We start from the raw sequence: 19,940 nt of genomic DNA, 5'->3' as shown, positions 1-19,940 counted from the left end.
AGTACAGGCACGTTAGCCAAACCAATAGCCAACAAACATTAAAAAAAAACAAAAAACACAGAATAAAGCTCCTCAGTTGCCTAGCAACACCTTCAGCACTGACAGTGAAGAGTGGCTTGCGAAGGTATTTTGCTCCAGAGATTGTATAAGGGTGGTTTTGTCAGGAGCAACATCATGGCAATTACAAACCATTTCTCCTTTTTTCTGGGAGAGGAGAGTGAGGGGAGTGTGTGTGTATGTGTAAGAGATGATTCAGGGGCTTGGTCTAGTTGAAGAAGTTAGATCACCAATAGCATAGGTGCTGACTCCGTGGGTGCTCTGGTGCTCAAGCCCCACAGGAAAAAAAAAGGGGGGGTGCCCAGGACCCACCAGCCACAGCTGTTTGGCAGGGGCTGCTGATCAGCTGCTCATTTGCTGGTGGGAGGGCAGAGAGCCTTGGGGGTGGGAAGAGGCAGAAAGAGGGTGGGGTCTCTAGGTGGAGGGGGGGTGGAGCACCCGCCAGGAAAAATAAAACTCAGCACCTGGGGCCAATAGATACCTAGTCAGTAAACTCAGTATAGGAACAACTCTCCATGAAGATACAGAATAGGTATATGGGAGGGCTCCCACTAACTTTCATTTTGAGACGTTGGAAACCTGCTAAATGAGATTGACTAGGAGAGGACTAAGCACAGTTTGAGGATTCTGAATGGCCCAGAAAAGGAATGCAAGAGATCCGGAAGAGGACTGTGAGGAGGCCAAGCTGAATCTGGAGGAGGAAGAACAGGTTTTCTCAGTGGTGCTCAGTGCTGTGAAGCTGACTAACCATAAACAAAGAGAAGGAGATTAGAACAGTGTGCGACCTCCCAGAGGTTGAGAATCTGTTCTGTTAGAGGCTATATAGGATCACAAAAGCAGCTTGAGAGAGAACACTCCATTCAGGTGTTGCAAAACATTTTTCTTTACTAATATGGGATTGTGGAATGGAAGAGGTTGAGAACCAGCGGGTAGAATATTGGCTGAAATGTTGTGAACAATATGGAAAATGTAGGTAATGAGTCTGGATGGCTCAAGTGATCTGTTCTTGTCATATAAATGATGATTCTACAGGAATATTTACTGACTCTGCCTTAAGTACCTGCCTCAGGTTCACACTTCAATAACTTTGCCATTGTCCAATTGCATTTGTGAGCAAAGTTTCGTAATTATAATGATCCTTCAACATTTCTATAGTAGATTCACTTATTTTAAGTATTAGCAGCATGTGCATTTTCTTAACTCCTTTCTATGCAGAACACAGGAATTAATGTCTTAAAGAAGTCAAGTTAAACTTCCCTTTACTCGAAATTACTCAGATTGCAATACTGTGTGTAAATGTAGGCAGTTGGCATACCTGAAGCTTGTAGTAGTGTTGATTTAAACTGCTCCCACTGGACTGTAGATACCAGATCTAGTTGATGACTTTCATATATTTTGTCCAAGAGAATATTAATCTGGTGCCTCAGATATGTGAATCAGAGTTTAGTATCTTGTTACGCTAGCTAATAGTTAACTGATAACTTTGTCAGTGTAACGATTGTTTTAGTGTAAGTTAATATTTCTCTGCTGAATCAAATCATTTTGGTTCTGCTTGTTTGATCAAGAAGGGAGTTTTGTCAGTAAAAATCTGGGGCTCTGGAATGTTTAATTACGTTGACTTCTCAAATCGTCTGGTGAGGCTGAGGCACCTCCTTTGTGCTCTTTTACTGTTGCCATAGAAATATTTAGCTACATTCTGTTCCATATAGTCTCTTATACTGTGCTCATCACCATAGTATCTGAGTGCCTTCCAGTAGTGCACAAATGACATAAAAACTCATGTTTTATGTGTTTTCTCATCTCTTCTCCTGGAGGAGACATGCGCTGTAGTGTCTTGTTTTGGTAGGATGTCTTGTTCAAATGTTGCTGTGTATTCGTTAGAAAAAGCAACATTGAGGAAATGTCATGCACTGGAAGCAGAAGGAGGTGGTTTGTGATAGTCCTTAGTTCCTGTGAGGGGTGTTCATTTCACAGTCTTGGGTCAGCCCCCACAAAAGTACCATCGCCCACAAAGATGAGCTTTACCCTTCTTCTTGTAGAGAGTTCCATTGGGCCAAGGGAGCAAAACTATCAACAGAAGTCTTCATGTAGACTGGGGAGTGCCTTGAAAAGAAGAACCAAGCCTGTGAACTTGCTTTGATATTCTGTTGGAAATCACTGTAGAATGCAGAGAATGGGTTTAATATGTAAGTGTTTTATTTAAAGGTGGTATAGCTACACCTAGTGAGGTCTCTATTCTCATATCAGTTACATAGGGGGCTGAAATATATGGTGGTTATAATCGATGGGTGACTCATTGAGGGAAGTGGCAGCCTTTGGGGTTCTTTGCTTAAGTCAGTTTGTTGTTCAGTTATAGAAGGAACTAGTGGTATTTAGGTTTCCTAATGCTTTGTTATAAAACAGAGACCTTGAGGGGAGGGGGCAGGGAGTGTGAACACCTTTGCATGCCAAAAGGAGAAAGTCCTTGGCCCAGAGAAATGCCTTTTCTGTTTCACGGCATTTAGCTGAGATGCTGTGGGAAGTCCTCACTTTCTTTTTGTTGCTTATGTTGTCAGCAACATTTTGACAACATGTCAAAATCACTGAAAGGTCAGCCACACCTGCCTCCACAGCAGCAGCAACAACACACACTGCACTGGGAATCCGGGAGTAGACAGCCTCTTGGGGATTGAGGGAAAGAGCCACCATGCTGGCCTCTTTTGGATAGCCCACCCTTCCGAACCTAGCATATGTGCCTCGTAACCAATCCTCCTTTTTGGATATACCACACGGGGCCATGAGCTCCTTTCCCCAGGATAAACTGCCTTTACCTGCTGCCCAGCTAATATTCCTGTAACCCAAGCTGTGCTGAAGGTTTGTGGTTCAAATCTCACTGATATTGCATGGGGTGGGGAGGTGTTACAGCAACACTTAGTGTTTTTAGCTTTTCCTTTTATAAAAACCTAGTGAATCTCACACACACAACTGTTAAAAGAATGTTATTTGAGTTGCAAAGCAAAAACGTGAAAGTTAGAAAATGTCATGATTTAGGTTGTGTATGCAACCTTACTTCTGCCTCTTTTGCATATGTATTACAGTAGTTTTTATCTACATGATCACTACTAAGTCAGTACAAAAACTGTGTATAGACAAGGCCTGGTTTTTGTACAGGACCTTTTCCTCATTCAAAGCACAAGATATATGGTGCTAAAGCAGGGGTGGGCAAACTATGGCCTGCAGGCCACATTCGGCCCACCAGCTGATTTTAATCTGGCCCTTGAGCTCCCGCTGGGGAGCGGGGCCTGGGGCTTGCTGCACTCCAGCTGGGGTATGGGGTCGAGGGCTGCTTCACATGCATGTGCCCCAGCTCCACACGGCTCCTGTAAAAAGCAGAATGTCCCCCCTCTGGCTCCTACGCCAGGGCGCGGCCAAGTTGCTCTGTATGCTGCCCCTGCAGCTCCCATTGGTTGCAGTTCCCGGCCAGTGGGAGCTGCGGCGGGGCAGCGCCTGCATATGGAGCAGTGCACAGAGCCACCTGGCCGCACCTCCTTATAGGAGCTGAAGGGACAACATGCTGCTGCTTCCAGGAGCTGCTTGAGGTAAGTGCTGCCTTGGAGGCTACACCCTGGAGCCCTCCCATGCCCTCGCCCCTGTATGATCCCCCTCCCGCCCCTCTGAACCCCTCAGTCCCAGCCTGGAGCACCCTCCTACACACCAAATCCCTCATCCCCAGCTCCACCCCAGAGCCCGCATGTCCGGCTGGAGACCTCACCCTGCACCCGAGCCTGGAGCCCCGTCCCACACCCTGAACTCCTCATTTCTGGCCTCACCCCAGAGCCTGCACCCCATCCCCAATTTTGTGAGCATTCATGGCCCGCCAGACAATTTCCATATCCAGGTGTGGCCCTTGGGCCAAAAAGTTTGCCCACCGCTGTGCTAAAGGAAAGAATCACAGTTGGGTATTGACTTAAGCTTCTTGAAGAGTTCTTGCTGCATTAACATGGGAAGTTCAAAGGTGTGTAGGGAACAAGACGGGGCTGCAAGAAGAAAGGATGATCTTGTGGTTAAGATAGGTGAGTGCTTCACAGGAGAACCCAGTTCTCTCCCTGCCTCTAATGGCCATCTTCTGGTATGCTACTGAACAAGTCACTAATACCAAATTTTGGTAGGTGGCCACTAATTGTGTATACCTCATTTTCTGGGTACCCACCTTTGAGACACCTGGGGACTGATATGCAGAAGTCAGTGGAAGCTGTGGATGCTCAGCATCTCTGGCAGTAAAGTAGCATGCTCTGGGGAAATGAGAGTCAGGAGGTGCTGAATTCTAGTCCTGGCTCTGTCACTGATTCACTGAATGGTGTCAGGAAAGTACCTGTCTCAGTTTGCCCAGCTATAAAATGGAGGTAAAAATGCTGTCATCTCACAGTGGGGGAGAAAAGTTTGTGAGGCCCTCAAATACTGCAGTGAAGAGCTCCCTAGAAACAGACCATGAGGCAATGAATTTAGCATTTGTAGAATAAATAACGCATGCATTACAAATGATGAGGATAAAAATACTGAACTGCTGCCTTATTCCCAGAGCGCTTTCTCTCCTGGGCACTAAATGAGGCAGACGTCCTATAGAAAAAAATAGTATTGTAAGTAAGGACTGTATATCAAACAGCATATCACCAGCGGCACAAAGAAGGATGCATGGGCAGCCTAACTTCTGACATACTCTGATTTCGAGGTGCGTCACATTGCAATCTAAATGCTTTCAATAGAGTCCTGCTTAAAATTAGGAAGTAAAGAAACTGGAAAACACCTTTAAACATTTCCATTACAATAGCTGTCTCCATTACTGTCAAAATACATGAATTATGACAGGGCCCAAAGGGAGATTTGACTTTATGCATCAGGTCTGAGCCTCCTTATAAGAGGAAAACTGTTGCCACTCTTGTTTATAATGTACAAGATCCTTCCCTTACTGATGGTTTTGTGGATCCTTTGAACACAATATAATAATTTGATCCATTTATTCTTTCAGTGACATGGGTACATCGTAATGGAGAGAAATGATCTTCTCTTGACCTAATATCAGACTTTGTTGTGTTTTGGGCCCAATATGCTGCCAGACCTATTCATAGCACAATAAAATTGTGCAAAAGGCCATTTCTGGTTTTGGCCACAGATGAACTGCCCCTAGCCCTGCGAAGTAGTCTCAAATCCACACAATCACTGCTTGACTCTGTCTACTTGCTAAGCACCAACACCATGCTCGCTGTTGTACAACACGCAAAGGAAGACCCTGCTGCTTCCCTGAACATCTTATATTCTATATAAGCAAAGGAATGCTCAATACAATCCAAATAGATATGCATACCGACTATGGTATGCTTCCCAGCTTTTGCCCTTCATTGCAGGGTTTCATGAGTGGGCAGGATATCCAGAGCTCATGCTTAGGCTAGGTCACATCTATACACCTTATTAAAAAAGGCTTGCCTTTATTTTAATCTGCTTTGTGTTGCAATGACCACCCCAAGAGTTTAAAGCTCTTCTGAGCTCAACAATACTGCTTATGGTTGGGCAGTAGGAGTTGTTGAATATCTGAAGGGTTGCCCTCCAACAAGAATTGACTATGCCACCCCTGTTAGTCCCTTACTGGTGGGCAAAACGAGAGAATTGGAATTTCCCACTTGACAGCAAGTTTGTGGTCATATAGGTATTGTAGACACGAGTTCTAAGTGCTGGCAACATTTTCATTTTAGAGTGTAAAAAAAAAAAGAAAAGAAAAAAGTAAAAAGAAAATCAGTCTTCAATTATGAAAATGAAATCCTTCTTTACTCCTTCCAATCCTTTTTTAGCCACCATATGGCACAGTAATTAGAGGTCTAACCACCACATGATAAGCACTACTAGTGTTCGTGCGTGACTGAGACAGCCAGTTTGACTTTCAGAACCCATGTTGAGTTTGTGGAATGAGTAATTCAGAATAACTGTTTACTTGTGGGTTGTGCAAATTCAGATTAATTGACACAGTAAACATAGAACCTAATGATGCAATTGTCAAGCACACTTAACTTTTCAGGGCTACCTTTAGACAGCTTTGCGTCTTAGCTTTTACCGTGTTTCCAAATTTTAGTACTTTTTAAGCACATCCAATTTAGAACCCCCTGAAAAACATATCTACTGTTTCATTTTCATTAGTGTGATGAGAATAACAATAAAAGCAAAAAATTCTCTGAACTCATTGTGGTCATCTTCTGTTTTATAGTATATCTACAAGTTGGCTATTTTAAAAAATTATTCTGTGTGAATTAGACCTAAGCACTAATGCACTTTGTGGCAAAAAATCCCAGACTTTTGGTATCAAATGGTTAACAGACATCAAGTCTACTGAAGAGTAGCATATAGCGATCAGGAGCAGGCCAGTACCCTTTTGCTGGATACGTGTTCATACCAGGCATTACAGGGTTTATAGTAAGGAGAACATATTCAGTTAAGTGGCATGAAAATCTGATCACAAATAGCTTTCCTGATATTTTCATGTTTGTTAGCTGGAACATCCTGATTTTTATATTAAACCTAATTTTTTAATTGAAGGCATCAGACATTGCGTATTACCAGAAAATTATTTACAAGACCTGGTGGGATCCAAGTTAGTTCCAATGGGAATTATCTCTTTTTCTGAACTTCTCATAGGTTAATACCAGTCAGAAAAGTATTGGGGTGGGGGGTGTATTGTTATCCAGTAGCTGCAATACCTCTCTCTTATATGTTAGAAATAAATCTGCATTAATATTAGGAACATGGGAATTGCCAGGCTGGAGCCGTCTCGAAGTAATCTAGTTGAGTATCCTGTCTCCGACGGTGGCCAGCACCAGATGCTTCAGAGGAAGGTGCAAGAACCCTCCAATATCATATGTGGGGGTAATCTCCCAAGAGTAGGTCTCATCTTGGTCTCTATTAGTTTAGAGAGAGGCTTGAACCCTGAAGCATGAGATTTAATATTCCTTCCAAAATTTGTGTAGACCAGAAGTTGTGCTAGTAAGCAGTATCAAATAGTTTGTCAGTGACTTTATCACACACTCCTTTAAGAAATGTTTGTGTGATAAAAATAACTGAATTCAGAGGAGCTGACACCTATTGAGATTCCACAAAGTGTCTTCCTTCAGTCCATTTCCTCCCCTCCCCCCATGCTTGTTGGATTATCTTTCAGACATTTGCAGATCACTGAGCTGATGCAGTGCCTCAGTAAGGAATGTAACTTGCAGTACAGATTTAAAGTCTGAACAATTTTCAGAGATCCGGAGAAAAGTCCTGCTCTCTCTTTTTTGGGGGGAGGGGGAATAAATATTTGGTATACCTAACAAGTTCTGAAGTGCTACTTGCATTCTGGAAACAAAGAAATAATTAAACATCTTGCGTTTACTTTAATTTCAAGGCTTGGCTACACTTGCAAGTTAGAGCGCATTAAAGGAGCCCTGGGCACACTAGCTCACTACCTGTCCACATTGGCAAGGCATGTAGAGCGCTCTGACTTCACGGCTGGAGCGCTCCTGGTATTCCACCTCGGTGAGGTTCACACTTGGTGCGCATTGGCTGAAACGCCCGGGCGTCAGTGTGACCGAGGTGTTACATTACTGCGCTCTGATCAGCCTCCGGAAAGGTCCCATAATCTCTTTAAGTCAAGTGGCCACTTTTGTCATTGTTTTGGAATCACTGCAGGCATGCCAATATGCCCTTTTGAAAGCTCCGTTTCTGACAACCAGCATGCTTATCTGCTCCGAGACAATGCAGCCATTACTGTGGAATGCTGTGTGTGTGTGAGAGAGGCGGGTGGGGGATCTGTTGCTGTCTGAATTTACAAAACAGCATGCTGACATGCTCTCAGCCTCCCCAAAAAACTCCTCTCCCCCCTAGCCCCACATACACACAACACACTCCACTCCATCCCCCTCATTTGAAAAGCACATTGTAGCCACTTTCAGGCTGGGATAGCTACTACAATGCACTGCTCTCTGTGGCCATTGCAAGAGCTGCTAATGTGGCCACGCCAGTGCGCTGTCAGTGTGAGCAGACTACAGTGCTTTCCCTACTGCGCTCTCCGAAGACTGGTTTAATTCAAAGCGCTCTACATCTGCAAGTGTAGCCATGCCCTCAGAGATTGACCTTCCTAGAGTATAACTCTTAAACACGCAGTTTGCTTTTCCCTTCCCCTGCTGGGGAGTCTGTAGTAAACCTATGCCAGGGCATTCCTACTAGGTCAAAACATTTCCCACTCCCCTTGTGGCTTTGGTCACATCATCCTTGCTATGAATACTGTCTGAAAAGAAAGGGGATTGTGACTTTGCTCTAGAGATAGTACAACTTCTCTGATTTGTTTGGAGCAAAAATAAGATTGTCATCTGTGTGATTCACCTTCTGAAGTGGGCTAGTTGTTGGTGCCAATCTTATATAGCCACATACCAATTTGAGTTCCTGCCCTTCCTTGAACTCAACAACAATCCCTTTAGAGGGATAGGAACTAAACACGGCTCTAAGGAGATTCACTTGACATCTGAGAGAACCCAAATCTATGGCTACTTGTGAAATGCTAAAGATCACATTGTGGCGTGGGCTAACCTATTATGGCCATGTCTACATCTAAAATTTTGCAGCGCTGGTTGTTACAGCTGTATTAGTACAGCTGTATAGGGCCAGCGCTGCAGAGTGGCCACACTTACAGCAACCAGCGCTGCAAGTGGTGTTAGATGTGGCCACACTGCAGCGCTGTTGGGCGGCTTCAAGGGCTTTCGGGGAACGCGAGAGCAAACCGGGAAAGGAGACCAGCTTCGCCGCGGTTTGCTCTCGCGTTCCCCGAACCACCCAGCAAACCGCAGGGAAGAAGACCTGCTTGCTCGGGGTTCGGGGAACACGAGAGCAAACCGGGGAAGGAGACAAGCTTCGCCGCGGTTTGCTCTCGCGTTCCCCGAACCACCCAGCAAACCGCAGGGAAGAAGACCTGCTTGCTCGGGGTTCGGGGAACACGAGAGCAAGCCGGGGAAGGAGACCAGCTTCGCCGCGGTTTGCTCTCGCGTTCCCCGAACCACCCTGCAAACCGCAGGGAAGAAGACCTGCTTGCTCGGGGTTCGGGGAACGCGAGAGCAAACCGGGGAAGGAGACCAGCTTGATTACCAGAGGCTTCCTCAGGTATGCTGGGATACATGCTTATTCCACGGAGGTCAAGAAAAGCGCTGGTAAGTGTCTATACTTGATTACCAGCGCTGGATCACCAGCGCTGGATCCTCTACACCCGAGACAAAACAGGAGTACGGCCAGCGCTGCAAACAGGGAGTTGCAGCGCTGGTGGTGCCCTGCAGATGTGTACACCTCCTAAGTTGCAGCGCTGTAACTCCCTCACCAGCGCTGCAACTTTCTGATGTAGACAAGCCCTATGTGTTTGTTTTTCTTGCACTGGTTGTCAGAGATCCCTCCTCTTTTCCCTTTGGCTGTCCTCTGTCCATTGCAGTCAGTGGGGTTAGATGTGTTTTTGTTCCTAAGCTAGTCATTACATTTCTCTGCAGTCAGCCAAAGTGGCTTACTAGCATGAAACTGAAAAAAACAAGGACTCCTTGTGGTACCTTAGAGACTAACAAATTTATTTGATTTGTTAGTCTCTAAGGTACCACAAGGACTCCTCATTGTTTTTGATGATACAGACTAAGGGCATGACTACATTTGCAGATGTAGAGCACTTGGAGTTAAACCAGCCTTCGTAGAGCGCAGATGGGAAAGTGCTGTAGTCTGTCCACGCTGACAGCAGCCAGCACACTGGTGTGGCCACATTAGCAGCTCTTGCAAGGGCCACAGAGAGTAGTACATGGTAGCTATCCTAGCATGCAAGTGGCTACAACGTGCTTTTCAAATGGGGGGAGTGAGGTGGAGTGTGTTGTGTGTATGTGGGGGAGGAGAGATGTCAGCATGCTGTCTTGTAAGTTCAGAGAGGAGCAGACCTCCTCCTCCCCCCACACCTCTCTCTCACACAGCATTCCACAGTAATAGCTGCTTTGTCTTGGAGCAGATAAGCATGCCGGCTGTCAAACAGAGCTTTCAAAGGGCATATCCAAAACAATGACAAGAGTGGCCACTTGACTTAAAGGGATTATGGGATGTTTCCGGAGGCTGATCAGAGCACAGTAATGCAACACCGCGTTCACATTGATGCTGGGGTGCTCCAGCAGGGATGCAGCAAACGTTATTCTACTCTCCGAGGTGGAGAACCAGAAGTGCTCTAGCCATGGAGTCAGAGTGCTCTACATGCCTTGCCAGTGTAGACAGGTAGTGAGCTAGTGCACCCGGTGCTCCTTTTAATGCACTCTAACTCGCAAGTGTAGTCAAGTCCTAACATGGCTACCACTCTGAAACCTGTTAGCAGGAAACTGGACTCTCCTAGTTCCTATGGGCTCAGAGCTGGGGACCTAAATTCTAGTCTTCTGTCTGGCAGCACGTTGCATGCACCCTACAGCATTGGGTGTGCCTTCAGTATTTTGGTGATAGAAGCTGTCACCGCTGTATGTAGTTGCAATTTGTGCTTGAGCTGTTAGAACCTGCTGTCTGCTTGGCCAGCTGCCAGGTCAGCCAGCTCTCACTCCTAATGAAATAATAATGGTTATATTTAAAACACAGGCGGCACTTTGAGTAGTTAAAGTAACATTTCCCTTGTCTTGTATGAACACGCCATAAGTTTATGGAATGCCTTGTTGACTTCATGTCCTTCAAAATATTTTTTTCTTACCTTAAGATCTTGATTTTCAAAATCTACATCTTTGAATTTGAAAAAATGCAGCATCTTTTAAAACTGATTCATCACCAGGAACTAAACATTTTCCAACACCTGCTAAATCATAAGTGAGAGCAGCTGTGAAAACAAACAGTAGCTGCTCAAAACTGACCACCTCCTATCTCCCCCACTCCACAGGACGAAGTGTGGCAGTGGGGTTGGAGGAGGTGAGGAAGAAGCCTTTAACCCGTCCTGTCTGCCTACTGCAAACGGCCTGTTTTCTGCCCCTAAAGGTTTCTGCCTAACAAATGGTGTTTCTTTTTTACAGCATTTTGATCCTGGACTTGTTGTGGTGATGGTAAACTTAGCAGTGGTAATTTTTTATTTTCAGACTGAATTACTCCTTTTGTCATCAGTGCACCAATATGTTAGGCTTACTTTCTCTGTTGTAGCCTTCATCCTTCTGCTTGGTCTTTCATTTCCTTTCCTTTCTTTATGCACACTTGTCTGATCCTTGTTCATTAAAGGGTGTTGCTGAGAAGGGATGTTTGTTTGTTAGAGCTGCCAAAAATCAGTTTAAACAAAATTCTAATCCTGTCCAAACTTGATTTTCCACAACATGATGGGCACTAGCACTTGCTACTGCAATTTATGAATTTTTAAAACTTTGACTGCCTTAGAAGGCAAAAGTACTGACTCATTGTTTGTATACAGGGGTTTACCAAGGTAATGAGCTTGCATAGAAAGATCGTGATTCTTGCAGAAACAAAACAAAAACTGGTAAACAAAACAAAATAAATTCTTTTTGCACTTGTTCTCAATCATTCTATTGGGTCTACCTTTTACCAGTAAATCCCTGGCTGAGACGTTATGAAAGTGATATTGCACCTAGGAAGTCATTTTTATAACCTGTCTTTAATTTGGTCCTTTTGCTAAAGATTGCAGTCACTGCTTACTTATTATACCATTGGGCGTAATCTGGGTGAAAATTTTACTGTTAAATACCTACATAAAAGCTAAATAGCTAAAAGCTGTTTTGGGTTGACTGAGATGGCTTAATAAATATTTTTATCTTTGGACTTGTAAGATGCCCAACTAAATGGTCTCTGGGCATATGTATAAAAATATAAAAATGCAGTTAATATAAAGCTAAATACGTGTCTGAAGTGGAAATTACTCATATTTATTTCCTAGTTTAATTAATAAAAATACACGTGTCTTTAACAATTCATAGGATCTCCTTGATGTCCCTGTGAAGTTGGAGGTCCATGGATTAATAGTTTTTGAAGGAGCTAGGAAGAGTTTCTCTTGGAGAACAGAGAAACTTTTGATGTAAATCAGAGGCTTTTCTGATGTGGTTTTAAGAACTAAGCCTTTTTTGTGCACGTGAATTGAAATAGTGTCTTAATTTTGGCATGATTAAAACTAGATCTTTTAGCCCAAAGGTATAATATATGTGTATCTGTGTGTATAACAAAACAATTGTTTACACCGACCCAAGAATAGTAATAAGGGAAGTAAACATTCTGTTTTTTTACTCAAGGTATGCACCGGATAAGGTAAGTACTTTTCAGTGGGCTTACATCACAACAAACAGTGCAAGTTGTGATGTAAAAAAGCTGTGGTAGTAAAGTGCTTGTCTGCCCCATTTTGCTTTGTTTGGCTGGTTATGAGTGGATTAAAGATACGTAAAAATCTCCAGCATAGTTTGATTAGTTCAAAGTCAATTTTCTTCGCTACTAGTCCTTTTCACAGCTTACAGGTTACACAGTAAGTAATAGAGGGTTTCTTAGTGGGAACATTAGGAAGCAAGTTGTGATTAAATACCTGTTCTGGAATTAGCGCTCATTTTTTTTGATAAGAGAATTCTGGCCTACCATGGCATCAGTTATTTTTTTATTTAATAAGATGCAAAACTTGGTGGGAAACTAATGAGTTATACAATAAAACATGTTTGGTACTTGTTTTTCCATTGAGGGGTCAGAAGATCAGGGTTATAATCTAATAGTGTAAGGGTAATGAGGAAAGATCCTTTTAATCTCCTGGTGCCAGGACTTGGCAATGTTGAACATTAACAATGTACTTGTGGTTAATGTTCTGAGAATCTCAGTAATAAGCACCAAAGAGCTAATGAGTACATTTAACCTTAACAGGTTTGAGAGAAGCAGGTTTGGATGTAAGCTGTGAGAATGGCTTGTGTTTGGTTCACTGTAGCTTTCTGGTCTCTGCACTCAAAGGCAAGATCTCTAACCACCCAAACCTAATGTGTAAAGTGAGCGGTTGGAGCAGACTTGGCCTCTCACCTTGTTTGTGTGTTTCTGTTACAGGTAGAACAGATCCCATCCCTATCGTCGTCAAGTATGATGTCATGGGCATGGGCCGGATGGAAATGGAGGTAAGTTGATCCTGGTCCATCTTATTCTAAAACACATTGCTTCATTTACATAGGGTCCAGAAGTGCAATTGGAGAGTGATCTAAAAGTAAGAACTTTGAGCAAAGCTGGAGAAAAACTTTGCCTTGAATCTGAACTATAGAAAAGTTTTTCTCCTCAAAATGTATCCTTTAGTCACCCATGATTAACTGATTTTTGAGGCCTGGAGTCTTTTCTTTAATTCCTTGGCTGTGAGAGTTGGATTTCCATAAAGCTAAGTCCATTACTGGGAATGGACGTGCACGGTGGGAATCAGCAGCATGGAAGGCTTAATGAACTGTTTTGTAGACAATGGGATGACAAAGCAAGGAAAGCTAAGCACAGTACTCACAGAGATTCTGTTTTCAAACAGTTGAATAAATGACATTTTCTTGGCTATTTGGGTACCACCAAGAATTTATGGGAGTAATTGCATCTGTTCTTGTTGCTAAGCTTGATTATGCCGAAGATGCCACTGAACGGAGGCGTGTACTGGAGGTGGAGAAAGAAGACACTGAAGAGCTGAGGCAGAAGTACAAGGTACTTAAATGAACCCATTGATGGCTGAGTTTCTATGGGCTGAATGGGAGAGACTTAGTTCTGATAGGACCGAGCAGTCTGGTCATTCAGCTCCAGCACTGATGGCACTAGTTAGTTACCCCTTGGTAGTGTAAAATCTTGTGCTTTGCTGCTGGCCTGTTTCTTTAATATGAATGCTGTGCTGCTGAATGCAGCGTTGCCAATTGAAGGTCCCCTGTTTACTCACAGAACAGCTACTGCGTGGGCAACAGTTCTGCAAGGTTCCACAACACTGCCTCCTTCCACTGTGCCTCCACCCTGATCTGGGTGGTAAAAAGGAAGTGTTGGTCTCTGTGGCCTATTTATAGCCCTTGGCTTTCTGCTGAACCTGCCCACGGAGGGCTAATTAGTGCAAAATCAACAGGTGGAGTTCATATGACCATTGCTCAACTGGAAAATGGAGTAGACCTCTTTGTATTGCCTCTCATTCCTTCAATAAATGGAATTTCACTGTAATGTTGCTGCCTTCTAATAAAGCCAACATTTATGCAACGCTGCTCTGGTGTAGGGAAAATATTGACTGCATCTACTTAGCAGAATTTTCATATGCTGCCAATATACAGTATTAATGTCAGTTCTAAAGCAAGAATTTTTCCTGTTATATCGTCCGCAAAAGCCTGCATTTAGCAAACCAATCTACTACTGATGTTTTTTTTAATAATAATAGTGGACCACCCTGCTGGCACTGAACATGCTCCATTGCAGTGTATCTGAGTTCAGCACCAACAACTGGCTTTCCTGTTTTGAGGCCAATGGAGAGTGTGTTGCCTCCAGGGTATTGCACTGTTCCATATCCCTTCTTCTGCTTACCAGCCATTTCCTGTGAAGCACTTTAAATCTTGGAGAAACTTGCTCATTCAGCTGTCCAGGGACATTGGAGGTGATAAGGATGAAGAAAAGTAGCGGATACTAGATTTAAGGCATCCATTTTACCTAAAGTTTGATGCTTTGGGGCAGTGGCTCTCAAACTTTTTTACTGGTACCCCCTTTCACATAGTAAGTCTCTGAGTGTGACCCCCCTCCCATAAATTAAAAACACTTTTTTATGTATTTAACACCATTATAAATGCTGGAGGCAAAGTGGGGCTTGCGGTGGAGGTTGACAGCTTGCCACCCCCCATGTAATATCCTTGTGATCCCCTTAGGGGTACTGACCCCCAGTTTGAGAACCTCTGCTTAGGGAGTGGTGAACAGAGGTCCAACTGCATTAAAGTAAAACAAAGTCATATCAGTTATAAAATACTTACCACTTCATTGGTGAAGCAGGTGGCACTGAAAGCAGTTTATTTAACAGTTAATAGCTGTATGCTCCCTCTCGCTTTGTTGTTCTTTATTAAGACCTTAACTTACCTGTTGCATGAACTTCTATGATATTTGATCATTATGAAAATAAACAGCATGTTAATTATTTTTTTAATCACCCCTTAGTTCTGAACTGAAGTGCAGTTAAACAGATCTATTGTCATATTTAAAAGGATAGTATGTTTTTAAATGGTCATTTGCAGGTTATAGCAAACAGTACATTTTCTTACATCCCTTTGGCACATTTCTACTTTAATATATTAAAATTGTCCTAGTCGTTCATTTTGGTGTGGCATACTGTCGGACAAACCATTCACACACTACAGAAGGAGTGGGGGTTTAGTTCTGACATTCGCTGTTTGAAAGCCATGTGTGACTAAAAGCTGGAATTTGTTTTCCTTGGTGGTGGTTTCCCTACAATATACCCCAAACTGTGCTGCCAAGGATCTGCAGGCAACAACAGCTGAAGGCTGTAAATTTATATCTTCATTACGTGTTGGTGGGCAGGAAGCCTTTCTTTTCTTCTGTGAATTGTGTAATGATGTCTTATTCTGCATTGCTGTTTTTATAGCAGAGTTCTTAGTTTTTCCTATTACTTTTTCAAATGCAATTGAATGTGTGTATTGCTTTTACAATTGAATGTGTATTGCCTTTGTAACTGTTTTTTAAATCTATCTTTTTGCCAGCATTCAGAGCACAATCTTTAAGCAACTGTTATTGAGAGCTCTGACGAGTTTCTCCCAACACATTTGTTTTATTATCATGCTTTGTCACTAGGCTTTTGCATTTCTGTATTAATCTATGGAAGTCTCCTCGAGCACAATTGTTTCACTGCTTTAGAGCAAACAATTATGTAATTGTCAACTGTGGCCACATTATTATTAGCCTTTCACGGGGTCTCAAAGGAATTTCAGATAGCTCTCCCACCAAAAGTGAAGCAAGAAACTGTCTAATTTCCTTCCCTGGTGTAGATTCTGAACAGGACTGTTTGAAGAGTTATAGTTTGGCCACATGATGTTTTTTAACCTTTTTTAAACATTGATTCAGGGGAGGAAGTGTGCTAATGGTTTCAGAAGCAGATCTTTTAAATGCCATTGTTCTCCAAACCTCATGTTGTTTTGCTTTCCTTTTCTAGCATCTTCATACTGACCAGCTCTAGACTCAAACCCTTAGTTTTTTCATATCAGTGTCCTTGGATGATAGACACATTCTTCATATTGAAGCTATAACTTAAAATAGATTTTTATCTAAATGTTCAAAATCCCTTAAAAAGAATTATAAAACCGTGTAACAATAAAATCTTAGTGAGGATTTTTTCCTGTGCTCTAATATTTTAACTCAATCTTGTATTATAGTAATATGTCAACCTGTAGCAGTTTAAAAAACATAATTCACACATAAGGAGTCAAGACATTACAAAACAACTAATTCCTCTTGGAGAAAATCCTAGCCGGTGTATTTAGAAGCATTTTTGCATGTACACTGGTGGTTTTTCTATTTCCTATATTTTCTGTTCTTTAAGAATATTAGCATGAGGATTCAGAGCTCATCTGCCCCAAGTATTTTTTCCCTGTAAAGAGTCATAAACTTGTTTTAGTGACATCACAACTGGTTTGTGGTAGAAAGTTTAAATTTGTAACCTCAATTCTAACTTCAGAGGAGCAGCAAGCAGCTCGTGCAGATGAACTCTGAGGAAACAAGGGTTCTTGTTTCACATAAATAAATGCATAATTTCAGCATTGCATTAGGCTCACTTTAGTTCAGAATGTAGGCTTTGTTTAGAAACACCTTCTTAACCTTGAAGTTAAAATTTTAACAAAAATAATCCTTTCAAGCTGAAAGCTGTGCTTTGAGCATATAAAGTGGTGTAAAAATGCTAAGTACTCTGAAAAATCTGGCCGTATGTATCTCAAAATGGTCACCCAAAATTTGTATGTATAAGCTGGATAAGTAAAACCGAATGTATGTGTGCATAAACACATTGTGGATGATGTGTAGCAGCTCAGGATTGAAGGAATGCACGAATCTATCCACCGACCTGTACTTAATATAAAGAATATCTGGCTTTCTGGTTCTTACAGCTAATGGAGAGTCTGTTTCAGCTCAGTAAGTGAAGCTACTGTTTTTGTGATGCAGGATTCCTGGTCCAGTTCATAAATAAATATCAAACGAGGATAAGCCTTCATTTGAATTTTACTGGGTTGCAGCCCTCAATCATAGGTCATTTTCTTGCCTGGATACACTTATGCATATAGTATTCTTAGATATAATGATCTTAATATTTCTTACAGATTTTGTGAGGATAAAATAATGGAACTGGGAAAAGTTGGTGACTACTGCTCACCATGAACCGAACCCAGCCTAAATTTTACATGATGTTTTGAACGGTGTAAGTCCTAGAAGGCCACATGCATTGCAGGGGCGTTGGCAGTAACTTCAGTGGAGCTGTGCCTGCTTATTCCAGTGGTGAATTTGGCCACTGTTTCTAATTAAAACCGATACTTCTGATCTCTCAGCTGGGGGTTGCTATCTTGCTGAGAAGTGAATTGTTACCAGGAGTCCTTTGTGAAATCCAATGTCAGTTTGGGTACCAATCTCTCCTGCGCCAGTGTTAGTTTAAGACATAAGACCTTCACTATATAATAATTAACAAAAGTGAACGTATACATTAGTTATCATTCAGAACCCTAAGTAAAACTAACTGTCTAGGATACTGTCTAGGATACTGCTCCCCAACAGATTGTTATACTACTTTGAATGCAACACAGATACATTCTTTTTAAACAGTTAAAAATAGCATTTCGTTTTTGGAAATGCTAGCAAACCCTAATTTGGGGGGAGGGATAGCTCAGTGGTTTGAGCCTTGGCCTGCTAAACCTAGGGTTGTGAGTTCAATTCTTGAGGGAGCCACTTCGGGATCTAGGGCAAAATCAGTACTTGGTCCTGCTAGTGAAGGCTGGACTCAGTGACCTTTCAGGGTCCCTTCCAGTTCTATGAGGTAGATAGGCCTATCTCCATATATAATCTCTATGGTACTAAGTGTTGCTTCTGTAATACAGAAAATCGACCTGAATTTCATTTTATGCTGATCAGCTTTTTGCAGGTGCCGTTTCCAAGGTGCTACGATGGACTTTCACTCTTCAGTGCGCTTAGGGTTTGTTTTAGTCCAGAGTTTAGCAGTCACCAGGAATATAGCAGATATGATATTGTTGCCATTGCATGCTCTATCCTGTAACACGAGGGAAATTTATTTCTCAGTATATGTTAGTACAAAAGTTTTCCATCAGTCTTGTTTAAGAACATAAGCGCAGCCATAGTGGGTCAGATCAAAGGTCCACCAAGCATAGTATCCTGTCCTCTGAACAGACAAGTTATCATAAAGTGATCCATGCACTGTCGCCCAATGCCAGCTTCTGGCAAACAAAGGCTAAGGACACCATTCCTGCCCATCCTGGCTAATAGCCATTGATGGGCCTATCTTCCATGAATCTGTCGAGCTCTTCTTTGAACCCTGTTATAGTGTTGGCCTTCACAACACCCTCTGGCAAGGCTGACTCTGCATTGTGTGAGGAAATACTTCCTTTTGTTTGTTTTAAACCTACTACCTATTCATTTCATTTGGGGCCCCTTGTTCTTGTATTTTGAGAAGGAGTAAGTAACACTTCCTTATTTACTTTCTCTATACCTGTTGAGGTTCCTTCCCCACCTGAACTCTAGGGTACAGATGTGGGGACCTGCATGAAAACCTCTAAGCTTAACTACCAGCTTAGATCTGGTTTTGCTGCCACCACCCAAATTATTTGAGTTATTTGGGAAACTCTGTCTACCTCCCCCCCCCACCCCGGATATTTTTCTCCCAAGTACTATAACCCTTCCCTGAGTAGCCTTGAGAGACTTCTCCACCAAGTTCCTGGTGAACACCGATCCAAACCCTTGGATCTTAAAACAAGGAGAAATTAACCATTTCCCCTCCTTTCCCCCCAATCAATTCCTGATGAGTCCAGATCCAACCTCCTTGTATCTTAAAACAAGGAAAAATCAATCAGGTTCTTAAAAAGAAGGCTTTTAATTAAAGAAAGCAAGGTAAAAATCATCTCTGTAAAATCAGGATGGAAAATAACTCTACAGGGTAATCGGATTCAAAGAGCCCAGAGGAACCCCCTCTAGCCTTAGGTTCAAAGTTACAGCAAACAGAGGTAAACCCTTTAGCAAAAGGAGCATTTACAAGTTGAGAAAACAAAGATAAAACTAACACGCCTTGCCTGGCTGTTACTTACAAGTTTGAAGTATGAGAGACTGGTTCAGAAAGATTTGGAGAGCATGGATTGATGTCTAGTCCATCTTAGTCTCAAGAGCGAACAACCCCCAAAACAAAGAGCACACAAACAAAAGCCTTTTCCCCACCAAGATCTGAAAGTATCTTGTCCCCTTATTGGTCCTTTGGGTCAGGTGTCAGCCAGATTACCTGAGCTTCTTAACCCTTTACAGGTAAAAGGATTTTGGTGTTTCTGGCCAGGAGGGATCTTACAGTATTGTACACAGGAGGACTGTTACTCTTCCCTTTATAGTTATGAAAATACCACTCATGATTTTATAGATAGATAGATTATTATGGTTGGAAGGGACCTCAGGAGAACATCTAGTCCAACCCCCTGCTCAAAGCAGGACCAGTCCCCAAATCCCTAAATGGCCCCCTCAAGGGTTGAACTCACAACCCTATTTTAGCAGGCCAATGCTCAAACCACTGTGCTATCCAGACCTCTGTCATATCCCCCCTAAGTCACCTCTTTTCCAAGCTGAAAAGTCCCAGTCTTATTAATCTCTCCTCATACAGCAGCCGTTCCATACCCCTAATTATTTTTATTGCCCTT

At 42.6% G+C, this 19,940-nt stretch overlaps 1 protein-coding gene across 7 annotated transcripts in view; it reads left to right on the top strand.

The window, feature by feature from the left end:
* The window catches only part of GPATCH8 (G-patch domain containing 8), an 88,914-nt gene that overhangs the window by 36,528 nt on the left and 32,446 nt on the right, over positions 1-19,940 (top strand). For 4 of the 7 annotated variants that reach the window (XM_050934883.1, XM_050934882.1, XM_050934885.1 and 1 more), the window contains 2 exons: positions 13,105-13,172; positions 13,642-13,728. In XM_050934883.1, the coding sequence (XP_050790840.1) occupies positions 13,105-13,172; positions 13,642-13,728 (155 nt within the window). Of the gene's footprint in view, positions 1-11,105; positions 11,151-12,320; positions 12,337-13,104; positions 13,173-13,641; positions 13,729-19,940 lie in introns of all 7 variants that reach the window. The other 3 variants (XM_050934886.1, XM_050934888.1, XM_050934889.1) reach the window with 2 other exon arrangements.

This window comes from Gopherus flavomarginatus, chromosome 25 (genome assembly GCF_025201925.1).
Source record: "Gopherus flavomarginatus isolate rGopFla2 chromosome 25, rGopFla2.mat.asm, whole genome shotgun sequence".
NCBI lineage: Eukaryota > Metazoa > Chordata > Testudines > Testudinidae > Gopherus > Gopherus flavomarginatus.
The sequence above is the reverse complement of the archived record's forward strand: the minus strand, read 5'-3'. Positions and strand labels throughout refer to the sequence as shown.